This window comes from Bos indicus, chromosome 7, assembly GCF_029378745.1.
Source record: "Bos indicus isolate NIAB-ARS_2022 breed Sahiwal x Tharparkar chromosome 7, NIAB-ARS_B.indTharparkar_mat_pri_1.0, whole genome shotgun sequence".
NCBI classification, from domain to species: Eukaryota; Metazoa; Chordata; class Mammalia; order Artiodactyla; family Bovidae; genus Bos; species Bos indicus.
In genome coordinates, this window is record NC_091766.1 from 2,401,232 (window position 1) to 2,422,672 (window position 21,441).

At 40.9% G+C, this 21,441-nt stretch overlaps 1 protein-coding gene across 16 annotated transcripts in view; it reads right to left on the reverse strand.

Moving 5' to 3' along the window:
- Positions 1-315: 315 nt before the first annotated feature.
- The window catches only part of ZNF454 (zinc finger protein 454), a 49,329-nt gene continuing 28,203 nt past the window's right edge, over positions 316-21,441 (reverse strand). For 12 of the 16 annotated variants that reach the window (XM_070792392.1, XM_070792403.1, XM_070792396.1 and 9 more), the window contains 5 exons: positions 20,928-21,230; positions 20,577-20,678; positions 18,194-18,320; positions 17,704-17,793; positions 316-3,969 (listed from right to left, as the gene is read on the reverse strand). In XM_070792392.1, coding sequence (XP_070648493.1) covers positions 2,636-3,969; positions 17,704-17,793; positions 18,194-18,320; positions 20,577-20,609 — 1,584 coding nt within the window. In that variant the 5' untranslated portion in view covers positions 20,610-20,678; positions 20,928-21,230 and the 3' untranslated portion in view covers positions 316-2,635. The remainder of the gene's footprint in view (positions 3,970-17,703; positions 17,794-18,193; positions 18,321-20,576; positions 20,679-20,927; positions 21,231-21,441) is intronic. The other 4 variants (XM_070792394.1, XM_070792395.1, XM_070792393.1 and 1 more) reach the window with 4 other exon arrangements.

Sequence of the window (21,441 nt, forward strand, 5' to 3'; positions counted from 1 at the left end):
GGTAAAGAAAAGTCCCTGTCAGTAACTGCTCAACTCTTTTCTAACGCCATGCAGACTGGCTGGCAGAAGCGAAGGTGGCTGAGGGACTCTAAGTCAGAGTTCTCAAAAATGCACTTTTGGGGTTAAGCCAAAGGCCAGACTGCTGGTGTGCAGAGTCAGACTACTTCAGATTTTAAAAGTACAAAATAGCACCCAGGCAACTTTTGGCTCCCTTAGTTGAGAAGGTCATAGATAAGGTGTTAATAATGTGGCAGAATAAAGTCACTGCTAATAGTTAGGTCAGATGAAGTATAAATACATCCAAGTCGGCTCAGGCATTTTTAATAGGCCATTTATTTTTGCCTTCCCAGACAAGGGAGTGACCAGTCATCTCAGAGGTCTAATTTCATGAAGACCCAAGCCTAACAGGAGCAGTCTCAGGGAAAATGGACTGTCATTGGATGGAGGGCCATCAGACTGCGCTAATGCTGGTAGGACAGCTGCTGCAGCTGTCGCTGGGATGAGTGGCAGCAGGAAACTTAGCCCAAAGGCAAGCAAACACCAAGGGGCAATGGCTCTTATTAAAAAAAAAGGAAGAACTCAGCTGAGAAATGTGTTTCTTGTGAGGGATTCAAGGTAAGGAGGTGACAGGACCAGTGGGACACAGGGATAGTACTGAAAGCAGATCTCTGCAGCAGTGAGCAGTTTTCCAAGTTTATTGTTGGATCTGGGGTTGCCAGCCCTGAGAAGCTACAGATGAACATGTATGGACCCAGGGCATGATGGGTTCCAAGCAACCTCTTGAAATGCCACTTCACCTGCAGGTCATCCAGGGAGAAAGGATGAGTTGTTGATCACCTAACAGGAGATAGCAACCCAAGTATGCGGCCTTTATTAGGTGGTAGCTGAATTTAGAGAACTTGGGACTTTAAGCTACTGGAAGCTTCCAAGTCTATGTTCAACCTGAAGTCCTGATTCCACCATCACAAAGAATATCCTCTCCTATAACTTGGAGCTGAGGTACAGCTTTCATGGGGGCTGGCAGGTCACCAGCTTGATGGAGAGCACTTTCACAGACCAGGAACCTGCCACACTGCTTCCCAGATGACAGATGACTTGCTCTTCCACCTTCATGCCTTAGCATGCTCCAGCCTGCAGTAGTGTGGGCTCCTCATTCTTTGTGATGGGGAAGGGGAGGTGCCATGAGGGGCTGTATTTGAAGGCACATGGATGTTATTTTATCTGTGATTTCTACTGACAGCACTAAAGAATTAAAGATAGTGAGGGAACTGTACCTGCAGGACTAGAGTATCACTCCAACTTCTGGGAGCGGCCCCTGCCACAGAATGTCACTCCATGGAATTACTGCTGATCACTCCATGGAATTACTCAACATGCTGCTCAGTACTGTCAGAATGGGGTAGTCTTTAAATGGTAGAATACCCAGATGGTGGAGAGGAAATGGCAACTTTTAAATGCAAAATCAGAAATTCAAAGCTCTCTCCATCTTCCGTGAACAGAGTTGATACCTTCAGAAAAGTAGACAACAGGAAGGCAAGGAACAGGATCCAGCAGTTCAATATTCTGGGAGCAACAAATATACTCTAATGCAGTGCACAAAGAGGACTGCCCAGCCAAGGGAAAGGGTGGTTAAGAGCATTCTGACAACCCGCCTGAGGCTCTAACCTCATCAGCTGCACATCATGAAATGGCAAGTCACAGAAGCAGAGGTGGCCCAGAACATAGAGGTTTTAGAATCATCACACCCAAAGTTGAGCATGTCCCTGACTGCCATGTGTCGAGTACTACAATGCAGAACAATTGCAAGGAAATGTCTGCATAGACTATGTCCCTAATTTAGGGATTATCCAAGGGTGAGAGTCAAGCTGAAGCCCAGAGGAACTGGGTAACTCAGGAATTTAGATCAACCTCTGCCTTCCAGACAGGGGTCCCGTGTTCCGAAAGCTGGGTTTAGTGCAATATCCAGAATCATGGGCTGTGTATGAGGTCAAGTCACCAGTCCTCAAGAGCAAACTGGGTGGTAGTAATTGACGTGATGCTACCAATTAGGAGTTGCTAAATCAAAAAAGGACACACTGTTCAAATGAATTATCCCAGGAGGAGAATACAAGTAAGAAGCCAGTGGACATAGGAACCAGGGAAATCTGACAAAAAGTGGTTTGAAGCAGAAGGCAGGAAGCATAATTTAACTCCTGGGCCAATGCATAGATAACTGTACTTTCTTTACACTGGTGTCAGCAGTAAGGGGTGAGGAAAACAAAGGTTCCATTAAAGGCAGAAATCCTCCTACAAGTAAAGTAAAATGCTTACAGACCATTTTCTTTTTTGTTCCTTTGCTTCTCAACCTTAATTTTTACAATTTTATAATTTCTCTTAATGGTGAACTAATTTCCATGTTGTTAATGAAGGTCCATTCTGGTTCTGATACTTGGTAATTCAGACTAATTAAATATCACTGCTATTCAACCAAGATACTTCCTGAAGTATGAAGAGTATTTGCCATTCTTAAGGTCTCAAAACCCAAACTAGTGTGAACCTTGACTCTCAGTAAAAAAATGACTATCTTCAAGTAAGCGTTCATGGTTATTCTCCTGCATTCAATAATTAATACACTCAGTCTCAAGGCTCTTCCATGTCACTTTTCTCCTATATGATGTCTCTGATGCTGAATGAGGTTTGCAGTCTGGTTAAAAGCTTTCCCACATTTATTACATTTATAAGGTTTCTCTCCTGTGTGAATCCTCTGATGTTGAGTCAGGTGTGTACTTCGGATAAAGGCTTTCCCACAGATTTTACATTTGTAAGGTTTTTCTCTAGTATGAATTCTCTTATGCTGAGTGAGGGCTGAATGGTCGCTGAAGGCTTTCTCACATATATTACATGTGTAAGGCTTCTCCCCAGTATGAATTCTCTGATGTTGGGCTAGGGCTGATTGGTCCCTGAAGGCTTTCTCACACAAACCACATCTGTAAGGTTTCTCCCCAGTATGGATTTTCCGATGTCGAGCGAAGGATGAATTATCCCTGAACGCTTTCCCACATTCATTACATTTATAAGGTTTCTCCCCGGTATGAATCCTTTGATGTTCAGTAAGGGAAGAGTTCACCCTGAAGGCCTTTCCACATTCATTACATTCAAAAGGCTTCTCTCCAGTGTGAATTCTCTGATGCTGAAGAAAACTTGTACTCTGATTGAAGGCTTTGCCACATTCATTACATTTATAGGGTTTCTCTCCACTATGAATATTCTGGTGTTTGGTAAGATGTGCCCTACACACAAAGGCTTTGTCACATATATTACATTTAAAAGGTTTCTCTCCAGTATGTATTCTGTGATGGTGGGCAAGGTGTATGTTTCGGATAAAAGCTTTTCCACATAAGTTGCATTCAAAAGGTTTCTCTCCAGTATGAATTTTCTGATGATAAGTAAGTGAGGAGCTCACTGAGAAGGCCTTGCCACATTCTTTACATTCATATGGCTTCTCACCAGTGTGAATTCTTTGGTGATGGATGAGGTGTGTGCTCTGGTGAAAGGCCTTCCCACATTCTCTACATTCATATCGCTTCTCTTTAATAACAATTTTCTGATTTGCATTAAGTTTTTCACTATGAATCTTCTGATGTTTATTGAGGGTTGAACTCTTAGTGAAGACTTTTCCACACTCACTACACTCAAAGGCTTTTTTGCTAGATTGAAATCCCTGACTTTGAACAAAAGATGAGTTCATGGTGCCGGGTTTCCCAGATTCATCACATTTCTGGTCGCCAACCACAGACGAAGTTTTCTCATGAGCAAGCGCCACTTGCTCCAAGTTTATCTCCTGGCCTCCATGCTGCCATTCCAACAGGTCATCATATTTCCAGCAACTATCTCTAGTGAATCTTTCCTTTATCATCCACTGACCCAATTCTCCTTCAGGAATATCTGCCTTGAGAATAGATTTCTTATTCATAGGTGTAATCACCCAGTCTGAAAGACATTAAAAATAAACATGTCTGTTTTATCATAGTAAAACATCTAGTTGGGATAAGAACATGACCTTGTTTATAATGCTAACAAAGAAGTTGCAATTTTGAAGACTTCTTGAAATGAATATAGAAAAAGGGGAGAAGAGGTGGATAGAAGACATGGCAGGACCGGGTTGATTAAATATACTATGTATGAAGCAGGAAAATTTGGAGATGGCATTCAGAAATCATAGGCCTGAGTAAAATATTTATTTTCTTTGTGATTACAGAGAAGTTACCTGAATTTTAAAGTCTCGAAAAACCTATAGAGACTGCAATATGCTAACAGATAAGGGGAAAAAAAAAAAAACATGCATCTTATCTATTTTAGTGATATGGGCTTTAAAATAACCTAGATGTGGCCTTAAGAAACCACTGCAACTAGAGGTCAACATCTGGTAGAAAAAAAGTTCAGCTTTCAGAGTAACTACTAAAATCAGCATTTATGTTTTGTGAACTCATTTCAGCATTCAGATGGAAAACAGAAAGTCAGGCTGTGAAACACTGATATCTACTAATCAAGTTAGGACTTTCTGCTGTGGTAAGGGCTTCCCCGGTGGCACTAGTGGTAAAGAACCCGCCTGCCAGTGCAGGAGATAGAAGTGACACTGGTTCAGTCCCTGGGTCGGGAAGACTCCCTGGAGGAGGAAATGGCAACCCACTCCAGTATTCTTGCCTGGGGAATCCCATGGACAGAGAAGCCTGGTGGGCTGCAGTCCATAGGGTTGCAAAGAGTCGGACACGAACTGAAGTGACTTCACACACATGCACGCTACTGGTAAGGAAGCAATGTCTTCAGACCTATGTGAATGTGACATTGATATGAGGAAAATGTACCATGATGATATATATGTGAGCACAGTAAATTAGGAACAAAGCAGAAAATCTGCCAGGATACATCCAGTATGTCTTGGAGGCAAGGCCCTGAATTTGGGGAAAGGACTGTACTAGTCATTAGAAATGGGACTCTGCTACTGGGGTATGGGCCATGGTCTCATGAGTTGTCTGGTAAGATGATTCCTCTCCCCACAAACAAACTCCACACTTACTCAACAACATTCTCACTTGGTCTCATGGTAGCCTGATATTAACAAGCAGAATTCTGAATGCACATTAGTTTCTGGTACATATTTGTGAACATCTGTCTTTTGTCTATTTAAGACTTTGTACCAAGAAATGCAGTGATAAGCACTTGATATTAACATAGATGATGCAAAGATTCCTGGGAAAGCCTATCAAGAACAAGCCTCCCTCAACACTTTTTTCTCCTACTCCCTCCAGAAAATCTATTAAGAGCTATAATCATTATCATCATCATCATCTCCTTGTACTTATTTGGAAAAGAAAGTTAAACAGGTGCACTTCAAGGCTAAAATCCTTGTGAGCTTAGAATAACATATCTTCACTCAAAAGAAAGAATGTTTAAACACCTGTTTTGCCAAATCTCAAAATCTTAAGAACTGACTTTTGCTTCTGGACCTGATAGAGTGGCCCTGTGGCAGACCAATATTATTGCAAAAAATAACTGAAAAAATCTGCATAGAAAAAAGAATCTGTCTAAAGTCATCAGATATAACTTGAGACCAAAATGATAGTCTAACATTTGAGAGAGAATAGAAATGCAGAAAGGTGATTCAGTTTTTTTCCTCACAGAATTTGATGAATTCTTAAGTTTCTCAAGGTAAGAAACTAAGCTAAGTAGAAATTCAGAATTCTCTATAGTCTTACAGTACCGTTGAGCCAAAAACTGGAGTTCAGGACCTTCTTGGGGTGGGGTGAGTGGTGGTCACAGTAAACATATAAAGCTCTCAGCTGGGACTCCTGGAGGGCTACAACTCAGTAGCAAGGGCTTCTTGAACATTCAACCCAATCTCCAGCTAAAGAGTCCCTGATGGATTAGGAAGGTTTGCTTTCACTCCTGCTGTCTAACAGAGGGAAGGCAAGCTTTCTCTGGAGGGAAAATAACATCATCCAGAGCCTATTCACTCCTTCATACATAATGTCTAGGATTCAGTCTTAAAGTACCAGGAGTACTATGAAATTATTCAAGATAAAAAGCAAATATTAGACAAAGATCCTCAGAACTCAGATACCAAAGTTATCAGACATGGGGTTTAAAAATAAGTGTGAATACTATGTTCAATAAAACAGATAAGAGTGAGAATTTCAACAGTGAACTAGAACCAAAGAATCAAGTGAAAATTCTAGAACTGAAGAATATAATAAATGAAATAAAGAACCCAATAGATGGATTTAACAGTATATTATCGGACATAACAGAAGAGAGGAGTGTGTGCTGTGCTTAGTCGCTCAGTGGTGTCTGACTCTTTGTGACCCCATGGACTGCAGCCCGCCAGGCTCCTCTGTCCATGGGGATTCTCCAGGCAAGAATACTGGAGTGAGTTGCCATGCCCTCCTCCAGGGGATCTTCCCAACCCAGGGATCGAACCCAGGTCTCCCTCATTGCAGGTGGATTCTCTACCTTCTGAGCCACCAGGGAAGCCCAGAAGAGCCTATGCACCACAACTAAAGAATAGCCCCCACTCCCTGCAACTAGAGAAAAGCCTACGCAACAAGGGAGACCCAGCACAGTCAAAATAAAAATAAATAAACAAAATCATTTTAAAAATATTATTGCACAAAATAATACTAGAAATGTTTTGAGAGGTTGAACATATATACATAATTAAAATACATAAGAAAAGATGTAGTAACACAAAAGATGAAAAAAAATAGCATTGTTTCAAGTTATTAGCATTGCCTGGGAATTACTTATTTTGGATAGTAATAACCTGGTTTTATTTACTAGACTTAGAAATAAAAGACAGTTAAAGAAGATACAAGCTCTTATGGGGGAATATAGAACAATAAAAATAGTTGATTCAAGAGAAGGCAAGATAGAAGACAAAAAAAGAGATTTAAAGCTAGTGAGTAAAATTGAAAATAAATAATAAAATAGCAGACAGCCAATACTATATATATATATTAGCAACTGGTCTAAATTATCCTATTAAAAACTAAGGTTATGAGACTGTATTTAAAAAAAAAAAATCCAACTATAAGCCACTCATGAGAGTATTACCAGAGATACAGACGCAGAAATAAAAAGAAAGAATAGAAAAGGATGTATCAAGCAAGCACTAACCACAAGTAAGCTGGTGTACCTATACTACTATCAGACAAATCTCATTTAACTAGAGAAAACAGACTTTTAAATTGTTCACATTGACTAAAGGTTTGTTCAATTATCTAGGAATATATAACAAATCTATATTTTCATGTAACATAACTTCAAAATGTATAAAGTAAAAATTGGGACAATAAAAGGAAAAAAGAAATCTTAACAATGATAGATGTTTGCACACCATTCTCCAAAACTCGATAATCAAACCATTAAGAATAGGGGTGATCTGAGCTATAAGATAAACTTGACCTAAATGATATACTGAATATTCGGAATACCCAACAATGACAGAATATATATATTTAAATCCATACATAACATTAACCAAAATGGAGAAGGAAATGGCAATCCACTCCAGTATTCTCGTGTGGGAAATCCCATGGACAGAGGAACCTAGTGGATCACAGTCCATGGGCTCGCAGGAGTCAGACACAACTTAAGTGATTAAACCACCACCACCAAAGTAGGATAAACACATTTCACAGGACACAGATCATTCAGAATGTGTACTCTGAACTCAGTGGAGTTACACCAGAAATAAATAGCAAAATACCAAAAAGGTAGTTAGAAAATCCACAGATATTTTAAAACTAGTCCATACATTTTAAAATAACTGATAAAACAAAGAAGAAATCACAACACAACTTGAAAATATTGTAAACTAAATGGTAACAGAAATATGAAACATAACAAAATGCAGCTACAGCATGGTTAGAAAGAAATGTATATCTATCTATCTATATCAATTATCAATCTCAAGAAATCAGAAAAATAGAATATTAAATACAAAAGAGAAAGGAATAACAAAAATAACGGAAATCAGTAACTTAATTAAAAATCGAAAGACCTCTATCAAGACTAATGGAGAAAGAAAGAAGGCACATATTACCACTATCAAGAATGATATAGCAATACGGACACAGACAGAGAGAACAGACTTGACCCAGTGTGGGAAGGAGAGGGTGGGACAAACTGAGAGAGCAGCATTAAAACATAAACATTCCCATATGTAAAATAGATCGCTGGTGGGAATTTGCTGTATGACGAAGGGGGCTCAACTAGGTGTTCTGTGACAACCTAGAGGGGTGGGATGGGGTGGGAGGTGGGAGGGAAGTTCAAGAGGGAGGGGACATATGTATACCTACGGCTGATTCATGCTGCTATATTGCAGAAACCAACACATCAATGTAAAGCTCCAATTAAAATAAATTTTATTTATTTATTGTCCTCCAATTAAAAATAAATAAATTTAACAAAATAATGATAAAGGTGACATCAAACAGATTCTAAAGAGATTTATAAGATAATAACATAATGAGTAAACTTTATGCCAATAAATTAAAAGACTAAGTTCTAGGAAGGTATAGTATACCAAAACACACACACACACAAAAACAGAAAATCTGAACGGTCCTATATCTAATAAATAAATTGAATCTTCAATTTAAAACCTCACAGGGGCTTTCCTGTAGTCCAGTGGTTAACAATCCTCCAGCCAACGCAGGGTATACAGGTTTGATCTTGGTCTAAGAAAATCCCATATGCCTTCAATCAACTAAGTCCATGTACCACAACTGCTGAGCCTGTGCTCTAGAGCCTAAGAGCCACAAGAGAGGCCACTGCAATGAGAGGCGCATGCACCACAATGAAGAATAGTCCCCCCTGGCCACAACTAGGGAAAGCCCATGTACAGCAGTGAAAACCCAGCGTGGCCAAAAACAAAACACATAAAAAAATTCTCATAAAGAAATTTCCAAGCAGATGGCTTACTAGTGAATTCTTCTAATCATTTAAGGAAGTACAGTCTGTGTACAAATAGGCCAATGGGACGGATTACAGACCCAGCATCAGACCTGTGCACATGTAGTCCCCATATGTATGACAAAGGTAGGCACACTGCATACAATGGGGGAAAAACAGTCTTTTCAGTAAACGGTCCTGGGTCAACTGAATACCTATATGGAAAATAAGGAAAATAAATCTTCCATAGAGGAAAACACAGACGATCTCCATGACTTTAAATGTCTTTAGTAGAACACAAAACACATTTACTGTAAGGGGAGAATACCCTGATTAATTGGATTATCCTAAAAATTTAGAACTTTGGTTTATCAAGTAACACCATTATTTCAGATGTGAAATAATATTTATAATATACCTATATAACAAAGAAGCAAACCCCAAATATGCAACCCTACAATATATCAATGAGGAAAGATTAGCCAACTAAATAGAAAATAAGGGAAAGACGTATAGAAATTTTACAAAAGAGAATATTAAATGATTAATAAAAAAGTTAAAAGATGATCAACTTCAGTCATAAGTTGAGATACAATGAGATACTCCATACATCTTCTGCTGCTGCTACTGCTGCTAAGTCACCTCAGTCATGTCCGACTCTGTGCGACCCCATAGATGGCAGCCCACCAGGCTCCCCCATCCCTGGGATTCTCCACTCAAGAACACTGGAGTGGGTTGCCATTTCCTTCTCCAATGCATGAAAGGAAAAGTGAAAGTGAAGTCGCTCAGTCGTGTCTGACTCTTAGCGACCGTGGACTACAGCCCACCAGGCTCCTCTGTCCATGGGATTTTCCAGGTGAGAGTACTGGAGTGAGGTGCCATTGCCTTCTCCACATACATCTTCTAGAAGGGTGAAAATATTTATTGACAATACTAAGTATATAAGAGGATATGGAACCCTCATATCCTGCTGGCTAGAGTATAAATCGGTATAACCACTTAAACTGTTTGGTTTAAGTATATTAAACTTGCATACTCAAGCACTTAGCACCCCTAGCTATATGCCCAAGAGAAATGTACAATGTATGTTCTCTAGAAGATGTACAAGAATGTTCATAATAGTTTCAGCACTACTGATAGCTCCAAGCTGGAAAGAAAACCAAGGTCTAGCAGTGGTGGAATGTACAAATGTGGTAGGTTACGCAGTGAAGTATCATACTTCAGTGAGAACCAACCAGCTACTGCTGCACATGACAACACGGATGAATCTCAAACATACACCATGGAAGGGAAGAAGCCAGACACAGAAGAGTAGAAATGTTTGATTCCATTTATTAAATGTTTTAAAACAGTCAAAGCAAAGCTATGGTCAGGGTAGTAATCATCTTCAGGACAAAAGAAACAGAGAGGATGGGAGGGAGTTTCTGGTATTCAAGTAACATTCTATTTCTTGATATAGGTGCTGGTTATACTTATACTTTTTATAGTATTTATATTGTAAAAATTATGCTTATAATTTATGTATTTTCCTGTGTTAGAACTACTTCAACAAAAGCCTACTTTAAAAAATCTGGGAGCAGCTTTCAAAAATAATAATAATAAAATAATTATATATATAATTATAATATTTATAAATAGTAATAATAATCATCATCTGGTTCAATAAAAACAATTGTTAACTTTCCTTTGTAGCAGCTATTAGACAGCTATGTCTATTAAAGCCTTTCCTTGATTGTGATCATAAAAACTTATCACCTATATATATAAGAGAAAATTGGCTTTTTAATGTTTTGTGTTACAGGAAAACACTCATCGAATTGTATATCAACAAGGGGTCAAACACACTCTGGTTCTGGCACACTGAAGATGAACTGATATGGGGAAAGACTGGATCCTCAAGTCAGTTCTCACTGGGGCCCAGGTCACTTCATGGGGGCTGAATTAGGAGCAATACCCATAGCTGCATTGACCCAAATTAAAAAAACAAAGTATGGTTTTAAACAATTAATATGTAACTTGAGGGTATCAAGCAAAGCATGCAAGTAGTATGATCCAAACCCTATACAACGTAGTCAAGAGGTCACACCCAGAGAGGGCCCAGAAACTGACCCAGTTTCCTCCAAATCATCAGAAGTTTCAAGACCTGGCGCCATCAGGTACATCTGAGAGTGGCAGTGGGTAAAATAAGGAGTACTGGTCAGTTTGTGTGTGTTAGGTGCTTCAGTCGAGTCCAGCTCTTTGCAGCCCTGTGGACTATAGCCCATCAGGCTTCTCTGTCCATGGAATTCTCCAGGAAAGAATACTGGAGTAGGTTGCCATTCCCTTCTCCAGGAGATCTTCCCGACCTGGGGATCGAACCCAGGTCTCCTGCATTGAAGGCAGATTCTTTACTGTCTGAGCCACGAGGGAAGCCCAAGGTCAGTTTAGGAAGACTTTATTGCCCCCAGGTCTTCTCCAACTTAGAGAAAAAAGAGAGCTTCTCTCTCCCAACTGAGGAAAATCTCTTAAAAAGAGGTTTTTAAGCAATCAAAGAGAAAATCTGAGAACACAGTGCCTATAAAGGGAGATGAAAGTGTTTTTGAAAATCATTATATTTAGAGGTAAAATATTTTAATTGTAAAATGTGAATAAGAGCTTACAAATAACACAAGAGTTCTTGGAAATTAAAAACGATGGCAGAATTTGAAACCTCAACAGAGAATTCCCACCATAAACAACTGGAAAACCAGGGGAGAAAATGAACCAACTATTTTTAGGCAATGGACAAATGACAGGGAAAGACTGCTTAAGACATTTTAAAAATCGCGACAGATGAAATGGAAGGCACCTGTCAAAAAGACACCTGTCAAAACGGAAGAAACCTGTCAAAAAGTAGAACAAAAAAATTCATAAAGATGGAAATTTTAATACAAAGTTAAAATTACAAGACCAGTCCAGGAAGTATCAGGCATACCATCAAGAGCAAATAGAGAAAGCTTAAGGTGGAAATTAAAAAATACTAGAAGAAAACGTCCTAGATCCGCAAGGCAGAAATTCAGGTGGAAGGCTCACCAGTGCTTAATGGATCCAAGCATAGCACCATAACAGGGTCCATCACTGAGAAACACTGGAGTAAATGAGGAGATCCTGCAAGCTTTCAGAGAGGAAAAATGGATCACAAACGATGAAGAACCTGAATGATTTTGGATTTCTCAATATCAGACTGAGGACTACAAAATACTAGAGCAATGTCTTCAGAATTCTGAAGAAAAAAAGACATCCACTGCTGAATTCTACCACTGGTATGGGAGAAAAAAAAGACATTGACAGATGCTAGGTTAGCAAAAACTTATTCCCATGCATCCTTTCTTTGGAAGCTACTGGAAGATACGTGCCACAAAAGGAAGAAAGAAGCCAAGAAAAAGGATGACGTGGGACATGTGGGCCAGGAAAGATGGGATTTGTAGGAGGATGATAGCTAAGGCCCTGCGAGAACAGAGCAGGTCAGATTGCTCCAAAAGAAATTTCCCAGGAAAATGAAATTGTTAGGATGACTGCCGATCTAAACTTCTTGAGAAGAGATGCAGACAATGAGGCAAGGTCTGACATTAAATTAAACTAAATGAACCCCATGAAAGACTGCTTAGGAAAGCAAAGGCAAAAGTCACAATTACTACATGGGTCAGCTGTGAATAGCGCTTCAGAATGTAAACACTGACTATTTCTCTGACCAAAAATATACTATACTGGGAAGACAGGGAATGGAAAAGGTAATAAGATGAACAGTTGGGGAAGTGAGTTTAGTCCTCACTTTCTAGAGGAGGAATTCAGTAAATAATACCTAAAACTGAGGTCAATAGGTAGCAATATAAACACATTCCTTGAAGACACGGAAGCAAATATACCAAATAATCTGCTGAAAGGAGAGAAAATGGTTATTTCTAAAGAGGAGAGAATGGGGATAAACAGGGACAAGAGGCCATCAGTTTTCATAACGCATACTGTAATTTCATTAAATGTATTATTGTGATGAAATTTAATACTGAAAATAAAGAAAAAGAACACACTCCAAAAAAGTCAAAGGAAAGAACTAATGAAGAGCACTATTTAATGAAATAAAGATAAAATAGAAAGTATCAATAAAGTTAAAAATGTATTTATTAAATTTATTAAAAAAGGGAAACTTTGATAAGATTTATACAGGGAAAAAATGGAGAAGGAAATGGCAACCCACTCCAGTACCCTTGCCTGGAAAATCCCATGGACAGAGGAGCCTGGTAGGCGGTGGTCCATGGGGTCGCTAAGAATCGGACACAACTGAGTGACTTCACTTTCACTTTTCACTTTCATGCATTGGAGAAGAAAATGGCAACCCACTCCAGTGTTCTTGAGTGGAGAATCCCAGGGACAGAGGAGCCTGGTGGGCTCCTGTCTATGGGGTTACACAGAGTCGGACATGACTGAAGCGACTTAGCAGCAGCAGCAGCATACAAGGAAAAAAAGACAAAAGTAAATATTATTAGAAAACAATTACGCTTTGATTCAACAAATACATAATGGCACCTGGTGAGCTGAAATACAAGAGCAAACATGATCAAGTCTTTCTCTCATGGATATAAGGATAGAAAGGATCATTTTAAAAGGACACAGAAAACAGTAAAATAAAGATCATTAAGACTAAGACTGATTAAGAACTTCAGCCAGTAAAGAAAGAGAAAAGATAAGCTATAGACTGGCACACATATTAACTGATAAAGTATTAGATTCCTGAATATCTCCTACAAGCAAATAAGATAAACTGTAAAAGAAAAGTGGAGGAAGAATATGAATATTTCACAGAACACAAATAATCAACAAATGAAAAGATGTTCAATTCCACTAGGAAACAAGGAAGCGCCAATTAAAATCACAATGAGATAACATTTCTCAGGAAGTTTGGCAAGTTCCTATTACTCTGGCAAGTAACAGGAACTTGCATCAACTATTAGTATAATTAGGACCAATTAATTTAATCAGCAATCTGGAACCATCTAGTACAGCTGAAAAAGTATATATTCTTAAACCCAGTATTTCTACACCTATGAATACACCTAAAGAAACTCCCAAACAAGGCCCAAATATTTAAGGAAGCATGTACAAGAATATCCAGTCAGCGGTATTAAAAAAGCAGCAAAAAGTCTGGAAACAACCTACAGCCTGTCAACAAAACAGATTAAGGTATAGCCATTGAAGAAGTATCAAGTGCAGTTAAAAATGACTAAAGCTACACATCTCAACAAGGATTTTTAAAATGCAAGCTGTGAGACTTCCAGTGGTTAAGACTTTGAGCTTCCAATGCAGGTGGCTCGGGTTTGAGCCCTGGTGGGAGAACTAAGATCCCCATACGATATGGCTTGGCCAAAAAGTTAAAAAAAAAAAAAAAAATCAAGCTGTGGAAAGGTATCTATAGTACAATACATATACATCAAGCTTTAAAGCATGTAAAGCTAAACAACATTGCTCAGAGCTATGGATAAATGTAGGCTTCCCGGGTGGCGCCAGTGGTAAAGAATCCTCCTGCCAACGCAGGAAACACAAGAGATGCAGGTTCGATCCCTGGGTCGGGTTTGATCCCCTGGAGTATGAAGTGGCAACCCACTCCAGTATCCTTGCCTGGAGAATACCATGGACAGAGGAGCCTGGTGGGCTACAGTCCATGGTTTCACAAAGAGCTGGACACGACTGAAGTGACTTGGCATGCATGCATGGATGGATAAATATGGTGAAGGGCATGAAGAGCCAGCACTGGGGCTAATGTAAAATTCAAGCCAGGGGCTCTCTGGTATGAAAGGAGGAAGATTCGATGAGGAGGGACATATCAAACTTCACAGGTGCAGCTGTGTTCTGTTTCTTAAGCTGGACCATGGAGTATGGGGGCTGTTTGCCTATTCTTCAGACTGTTCAAAATACACCAGTATTTTTGGGCTTTCCTTGTGGCTCAGCTGGTAAAGAATCTGCCCACAATGTGGGAGACCTGGGCTTGATCCCTGGGTTGGGAAGATCCCCTGGAGAAGGGTAAGGCTACCCACTCCAGTGTTCTGGCCTGGAGAATTCCATGGACTATAGGGTCACAAAGAGTTGGACACGACTGAGCAACTTTTACTTTCATGCAGTGTGGGGGCTGTTTACCTATTTTTCAGACTGTTCAAAATAGTACATGTTCTGTTCTGTAGACAGGATTACAGTATCAAAATACATCTGTCTGAAGTTAAAAAAAAAAAAAGGAAATGATAATGCTAAGTGTTAAAATAAAATAATAGAATGAAAGAGAAATAAGAGCTAATTCTCTACAAAATGTCTCAACAAATTTTAGAGAAAAAAATGCAGATAAAAATGAGAAAGAGGATATAATACAAAATGTTAAAATTATAGATGAATCCATGCACAGTTGTAAATGGATACATTTTATAGCTCAAAAAAAGGTAATTTAAAGCTAAAGGGCAAAATGTGCAATTGATATAACAAAAAGAAACAAAAGATATAAACAGATTAATAAATAAGGAAAAAATGTAAAAAGTTACTAGCAAACTACTTAAATTAAGAGATGAGGCAGTTTTCTTCAGGTTTACTAAGCGAACAATTTCTGTAAAAGTAAAGCTATTTTGGAGAAGGGTGGAAAATGACACAGTTTGAGCGGCATGCTGGTTTAACCCACATCTTGCCTTGCATATGTTGAAATTAGTTAACCACACAGAAGCTTGTTTTTCTTTAAGTAGAGTTAATCATCTTTGGCTTACAGGTTGTTAAGGTTGAAATGGGGCAGCTAACACATCTCCAGAGATCACCCAGCAAGGTGCTGATCCACAAGGGCTCAAAAGTCAGCTCCCTGTGTATACTAGCTCAAAGCCCAGGGAAGAGAAAAATTTTAAAGGAAAGCTACTGGAAGGACTTTTTCTTACTATGAAGAAAATTAAGTATCTGTCTAAACCAAGAGTGACTGATGCAACAACAGAAAAGTCATAGATAAACCTATTATCATTGTTCTATATGGTCTTTTAAGTTCTAGCCAGTAATTAAGAAGTGAAACAGAAAGAAGAAAACCTAAAACTAAAAATGATTCACTGAATAAGAAGAATAAGAATTGGAGAGTGACATGAGGGGAATAAATATTTGGAAATGACTACCACTTTCTTATAGCAGCAATTTGCAGTTGAAAAACAAAAGGAAAGAGGTTATATCAAAAAACAAAAATATAACTTTAACAAGAAATTGAAGGAACTTTATTGGGGTAATTCTCTGGTGGTCCAGTGGTTTGGTCTCTGCCCTTCCACTGCCGGGAGCCTGGGTTTGATCCCTGGTCAGGGAACTAAAATCCCACAAGCCTCATGGTGCAAAAAACAAACAAACAAACCCCAAAACCATATTGGGAGATATAAAACAAGATTTCTTTCCGTGTCTGACTGGCTGACCACTAAACATCCTTCATGAATCAGCTCATGGTTTGCGGTGTTGAGGACATTCAGAAACAAGAAGTGCTGGAGCAGAGGTTTGTGAAATGCACCTGGGAAGGGCTGAATTATGATCCCCTGGATTTTCATGTCATTACTCACACCTGACTCTAAAATCCCTTCTAGGCATAAAAGTCCTCTTCAATCTCACAATTGCCCCACAGAAGTACAATAAAGAATTTGTGTCAATGATGAATAATGCAAGAATAAAAAGAATAAATGATGTTATTATGCCAGAGTACTGGGACAGTGGATTCATTTCTTTTAATTCCCACCCCATCTTTTTTTGTTATAACACTGCTTGTATAATACAGAGTGAAATACTAAAAATGCCTTAGTTTGGCTGTAATAAACATACAAACTCAGAACACTACTGAGGCAAGTTAAAAGATTTTGATAACTGAGTTTTGGAGTTCAGACATTTAAATTCTGTAACAGATTAGATCCTAGACATTCTAGGTAAAGTTATTTACTGTAGGATACAAAGTCCTCCCTACTTCATTGGGCTTCTGTGAAAAATCAATAACAAAAGGTTTTTAAAAATATTTCGCAGTTGGCAAAATGCTGGCAGAAAGTGAAAATGTTGTAATGTCTTGGATAATGCAATAGCTCTCTAGGGTATTCCCGGATTTGGGGAGAGGCACCCCTGCTCCTGCTCTTGAGCTGCCAGATCCAATGGGTTCCTCAAAACAAGTAACAGCTACTAAACTAGCGTGGTCTCTGTATCCCTAGGCAACAAGTCTTTGGCCCTTACTAGGTGCCAAGCACTTTGCTGGGTATGAGCAAAACAAAACATGCAATAAATCTGGCTATGCTTGTGTGGTACTTACAGCCCAGCGCAGCATCAGCAGAAGGTGGAGAATAGTACAATGCTGGGTGTAGGTACAGGTGGATGAACAAACATGGAGGTGGTGGAAGAAATCTGCCATGTCTGTCTGGAAGAGCTGCCTCAGTGGGCACAGTGACTGGCCCTGAGGACCGGAAGCTGCACAGTTCTGTGTAACCCACTGGAGGAATCTGAGCAGAGACTGCATGCTCAGGTGCTCAGGGAACAACAGGACACACAAGCACAGTGCGTGGCACAGAGCTGCCCATCTATGCCAAACAGAGAAAGAAGGAAACTCACAGAAAGGATGGTCCGGAGAGGCACAAACTGCCACAAGAAAGGAGTGCCAAACGCACATGGGGACAAATGTGGCACAAAGCCTTTAGGTGAATGTGAAGGGAAAGGTGCTGGTTTCTCAATCCACAGGCCCGGTGCACATGCTGAGTCGCTCCCAATGCCTCCCACATGCAGGATGCTTACCAAGACAGAAGCCTCCCAAGGAGTCCTCTGGCATCCACTCTTCCCCTTTTCCCAACTGGGAAAACATATCCGGTTTGGGTCCTAAGAGTCCTGTTTTTGAGGGAAAAAAAAAGGGGGGGCCATATTTGTTCATACCAGAGATAAAATCACTGCAAGAATGAGACCTGGAACTTCCTGGAAAAGGTGACATGATAGGGGCCCAGGGTAGAGGAGAGTTCCCAGGAGGAGGAAAAGAAGGTTCAGGGGTGACAAAGCCAATCTGTTCCTGTCCTTCTCCCTGCTAGAAGGGAGGGAGGATTTGACCTCTAGTCGCCTTTGAGACATCTGCACTTAGACTCCAAAGAGCCCTGTGCCCAGGACACAAAGGAGAGGCACAGACATAACATCCTTAGAACAGCTCACTCCCAATCCAAGCTGCTGTATGGAACCAGTTCAAGGATTCCCAAGAAACCTCCCATTTGAAGATGAGCCTCCAGAGGCTCCCACTTACCCAGGGACACCAGGTTGCTGTAGTTCTCGAGCATGACATCCCTGTACAGGGCCCTCTGGGCCGGACTCAGCTGCGCCCACTCATCCTGGGTGAAAAGCACGGCCACATCCTTGAAGGTCACTGATTCCTGTAAGGGCAAACCCATCCCCGTTGACTGGGGGCTTCTCCCTTATGTGGCTCTCTGGGAAAGGCTTCAACCAGGAGCTGGCTGAGACCTGCGGGACTGTTAGCACAGAGGGAGCTGGTTTTCTGTGAGATGGGAAGCATTTCCTCAGGGTCTCTAAGGGTCGAGCTTTTATCAGACTTTGTTTCCCACTCTGAAGAAAAAGACCTCGTGGAAAAGATACTCTTCCTCTGCCCTGGGATTTCACAGTAGCTGCTCATTTTGTCCAAAACGTTTTCTCCCATCTCCATCAAACTGCCACAGCCCTGCCTGTATCCCCATCCCTATGACCAATCATACCCAGGTCTTGGCTTCAGTATTACATCTTCAGCACCCCTCCTCAACTGTTCCCATATCATCTATGCAGGGTCATTCAAGCACTGCCTCACTTTACTGAGTTCTGGTTTACTTTCTATTTCCCCCACTGGACTGTTAACTCCTAGAAGCTACGGACCATTTCTACTTCTCCCTTGTCTTGCCATCATGTCTTCTAGAGCATGGCCCATGTACCCAGCACCCATTATATATGTATTACTCAGCAACTCCTGTTTTTCTTCAGCTGTTCACCTGCTCACCCTCAATACACACATACCATTCCCATGAAACAGTCCTTCTGAACAATGTGACCTTATTCCCTCTGATCACAACTCATCCCTTCTGTGGAAACTCTGAACAAGAGGCCAAGGGAGCTAGTGTGCACTGAGACAGAAGAGTTAAGTGGAGGCCCAGAGAAGAAAGCGAAGGGTCCAAGAAAAAGGACTCTCAGATTATTCTAGACCTTCCCTGCAGAGCTGAAGTACAGCTGCATTTTCGCCTTGACTTTGGGTGATACCCAGTATCCTTCCAATAAAGGCCTGCTTTTACTTAGTCTGAATTGGGTCTCTGTTACCTGTACCCAGAGCTTTGCACAAAGCAGGCTGAACCAAGGAACACTTGTTTGACTGAATCCATGAACCAATCTGTCAAGACCATTGTTCACCTTTGTATCCCAGGCACGGGACATAATATTTGGCACATTTTACACCCCTAACATAGGTTTTTTGAAAGGCAACCAAAAGTATAGCAGCCTGTAAACCCAAGACAATTGTGTGACACCAAAAATGAATTTGAGGAAAAGTCCAGGGAAGGGAAATATCACAGTGGACTGGCACCGTGAAGAAAGGTTTCAAAGGAAAACCGGTGCTTGAGATGGGCTCTAAAGGACAAGCTAGAAATCAAGGAGAAGGGTGAACAACCAATAAGCTGGGACTGGGTTGACACAGTACTTTCAGTCAGCGGCTCAACTCTTCCAGTGACTTCTGCCACAGATTCCTTCCCTGGACAGGTTTACATGTGAATGAATTAGAACAAATTCACCAAATTCATCAGAATTTATACACTCAAATGAATGCTGTCTCCTTCAAAGTGGAGTCCATATCCTTATTCTAAAAAAGCTAGCACTGCTGAAAGTTTTTTAATAATTTATTGAAATTGAAAACATACCATTTGAAAGACTTCACTGGTAACCAACATTCCTCTGAAGTAAAAAAACAAATATCATTGGAAAAAAACTGCTACTGTTGCTAAGTCGCTTCAGTCGTGTCTGACTCTGTGCGACTCCATAGACAGCAGCCCACCAGGCTCCCCTGTCCCTGGGATTCTCCAGGCAAGAACACTGGAGTGGGTTGCCATTTCCTTCTCTAATGCATGAAAGTGAAAAGTGAAAGTGAAGTCGCTCAGTCACGTCCGACTCTTAGAGACCGCATGGACTGCAGCCTACCAGGCTCCTCCATGGGATTTTTCAGGCAAGAGTTCTGGAGTGGGGTGCCATTACCTTCTCCGTTGGAAAAAAAGTGTCCAGTAAATCCTACCTTCCTAAAAAAGCATTCCAATTTCACTCTTCTGTCACTGTGTTAGGCATTGCCTTTATCACTTTAGACCCTTAATTTGAGTTGCTAGTGGAAAGAGCGCAGGTTTCCACTCTGGACCAATCTGGGTTTCATGTCCAGTTGTGTCTTTTATATGACCTTTAGCAAGTTCCTGAGCTCTGACAACCACCAGAATGAACCCAGCAAGCGGGGTAGAAAGCATGGGAAAGGAAGCAAGTGGGTCAGGCTCCTGAGTGAGATGGACTGGGAGAAAAGCTTCTGGTGAGGAGAGAAACATGCCCACCCTCTTCAACCATTACATTCAAATCTAAGGCCATTTAGAGGGGGAAGCCCACAGTGAACCCTCACTCACCCGGACCATGGCGGGCAGGCACCTGACTGCCATTCCTTCTTCTCTGATGAGCCTTTTTAGAGACAAGCAGAGTGGAAATCCTCAGGCTGGAAACACCTTCTACTGTTCATGAGGAGAGGACTGGGTCAAAAGATATCACACAGCAGTCCAAAGGGGGGCTTTGAGCATTCACACCCTGGGAATCCGCCAATACCCCAAACAGTGAATTCTTAGTCCCTGTTTGCTCCCAATCCTCTCTCCTCTTCGGGGATATTTCTGCTGGCCTCCACTGTAAAGGGAATAGCTCATCTTGCTGCTACTCCCACCCCCCCATCAATTTCCCCCTAGCAATATGAGTCAAATTCTCAGTACGTTTCCTTCTGTATCTTGACTTTTCCTTGAAAAAAAGCATCCTCCAGCCCGATTTCACACTTTTTACACACCCTCTGGCCTTTTGCCCTTAAATTATGCTGAGAGATCTCAAGAAACGTGTGACTCCTGCCTGGACACCTGCCTAATCCTGGGAGGGGAGTAGAGGAAGTAGGGAAGGAGGGTCGTCTTCTTTCTCCTCAAAAAAAGAAGCTAAGAAGGCTGCATCTTCACTGTCGAGACGTCTCTCAGGCTATGCTGTTCTCTAGCCTCAGGCCTCCTTCTCTGGGACCCGGTTTGGGTGACCTGGAGAGAAAAGGTGGGCGAGAAGCAGTGTATCTGTGGGGGTCGGGTGGGGGTGTTGGACGCAACTTATTTTAATCGTACAACCCACCCACCGGCCCTCTGCCTCTCAGCTAAGTCCCTTGGGGAGCTGCTGCAGTGGTTGCGCCGCTGCAGACCCGGCCTCAGCGAGTTCCAGATACAGGGAGCCGAACCACACCAGGAGCATCTACCA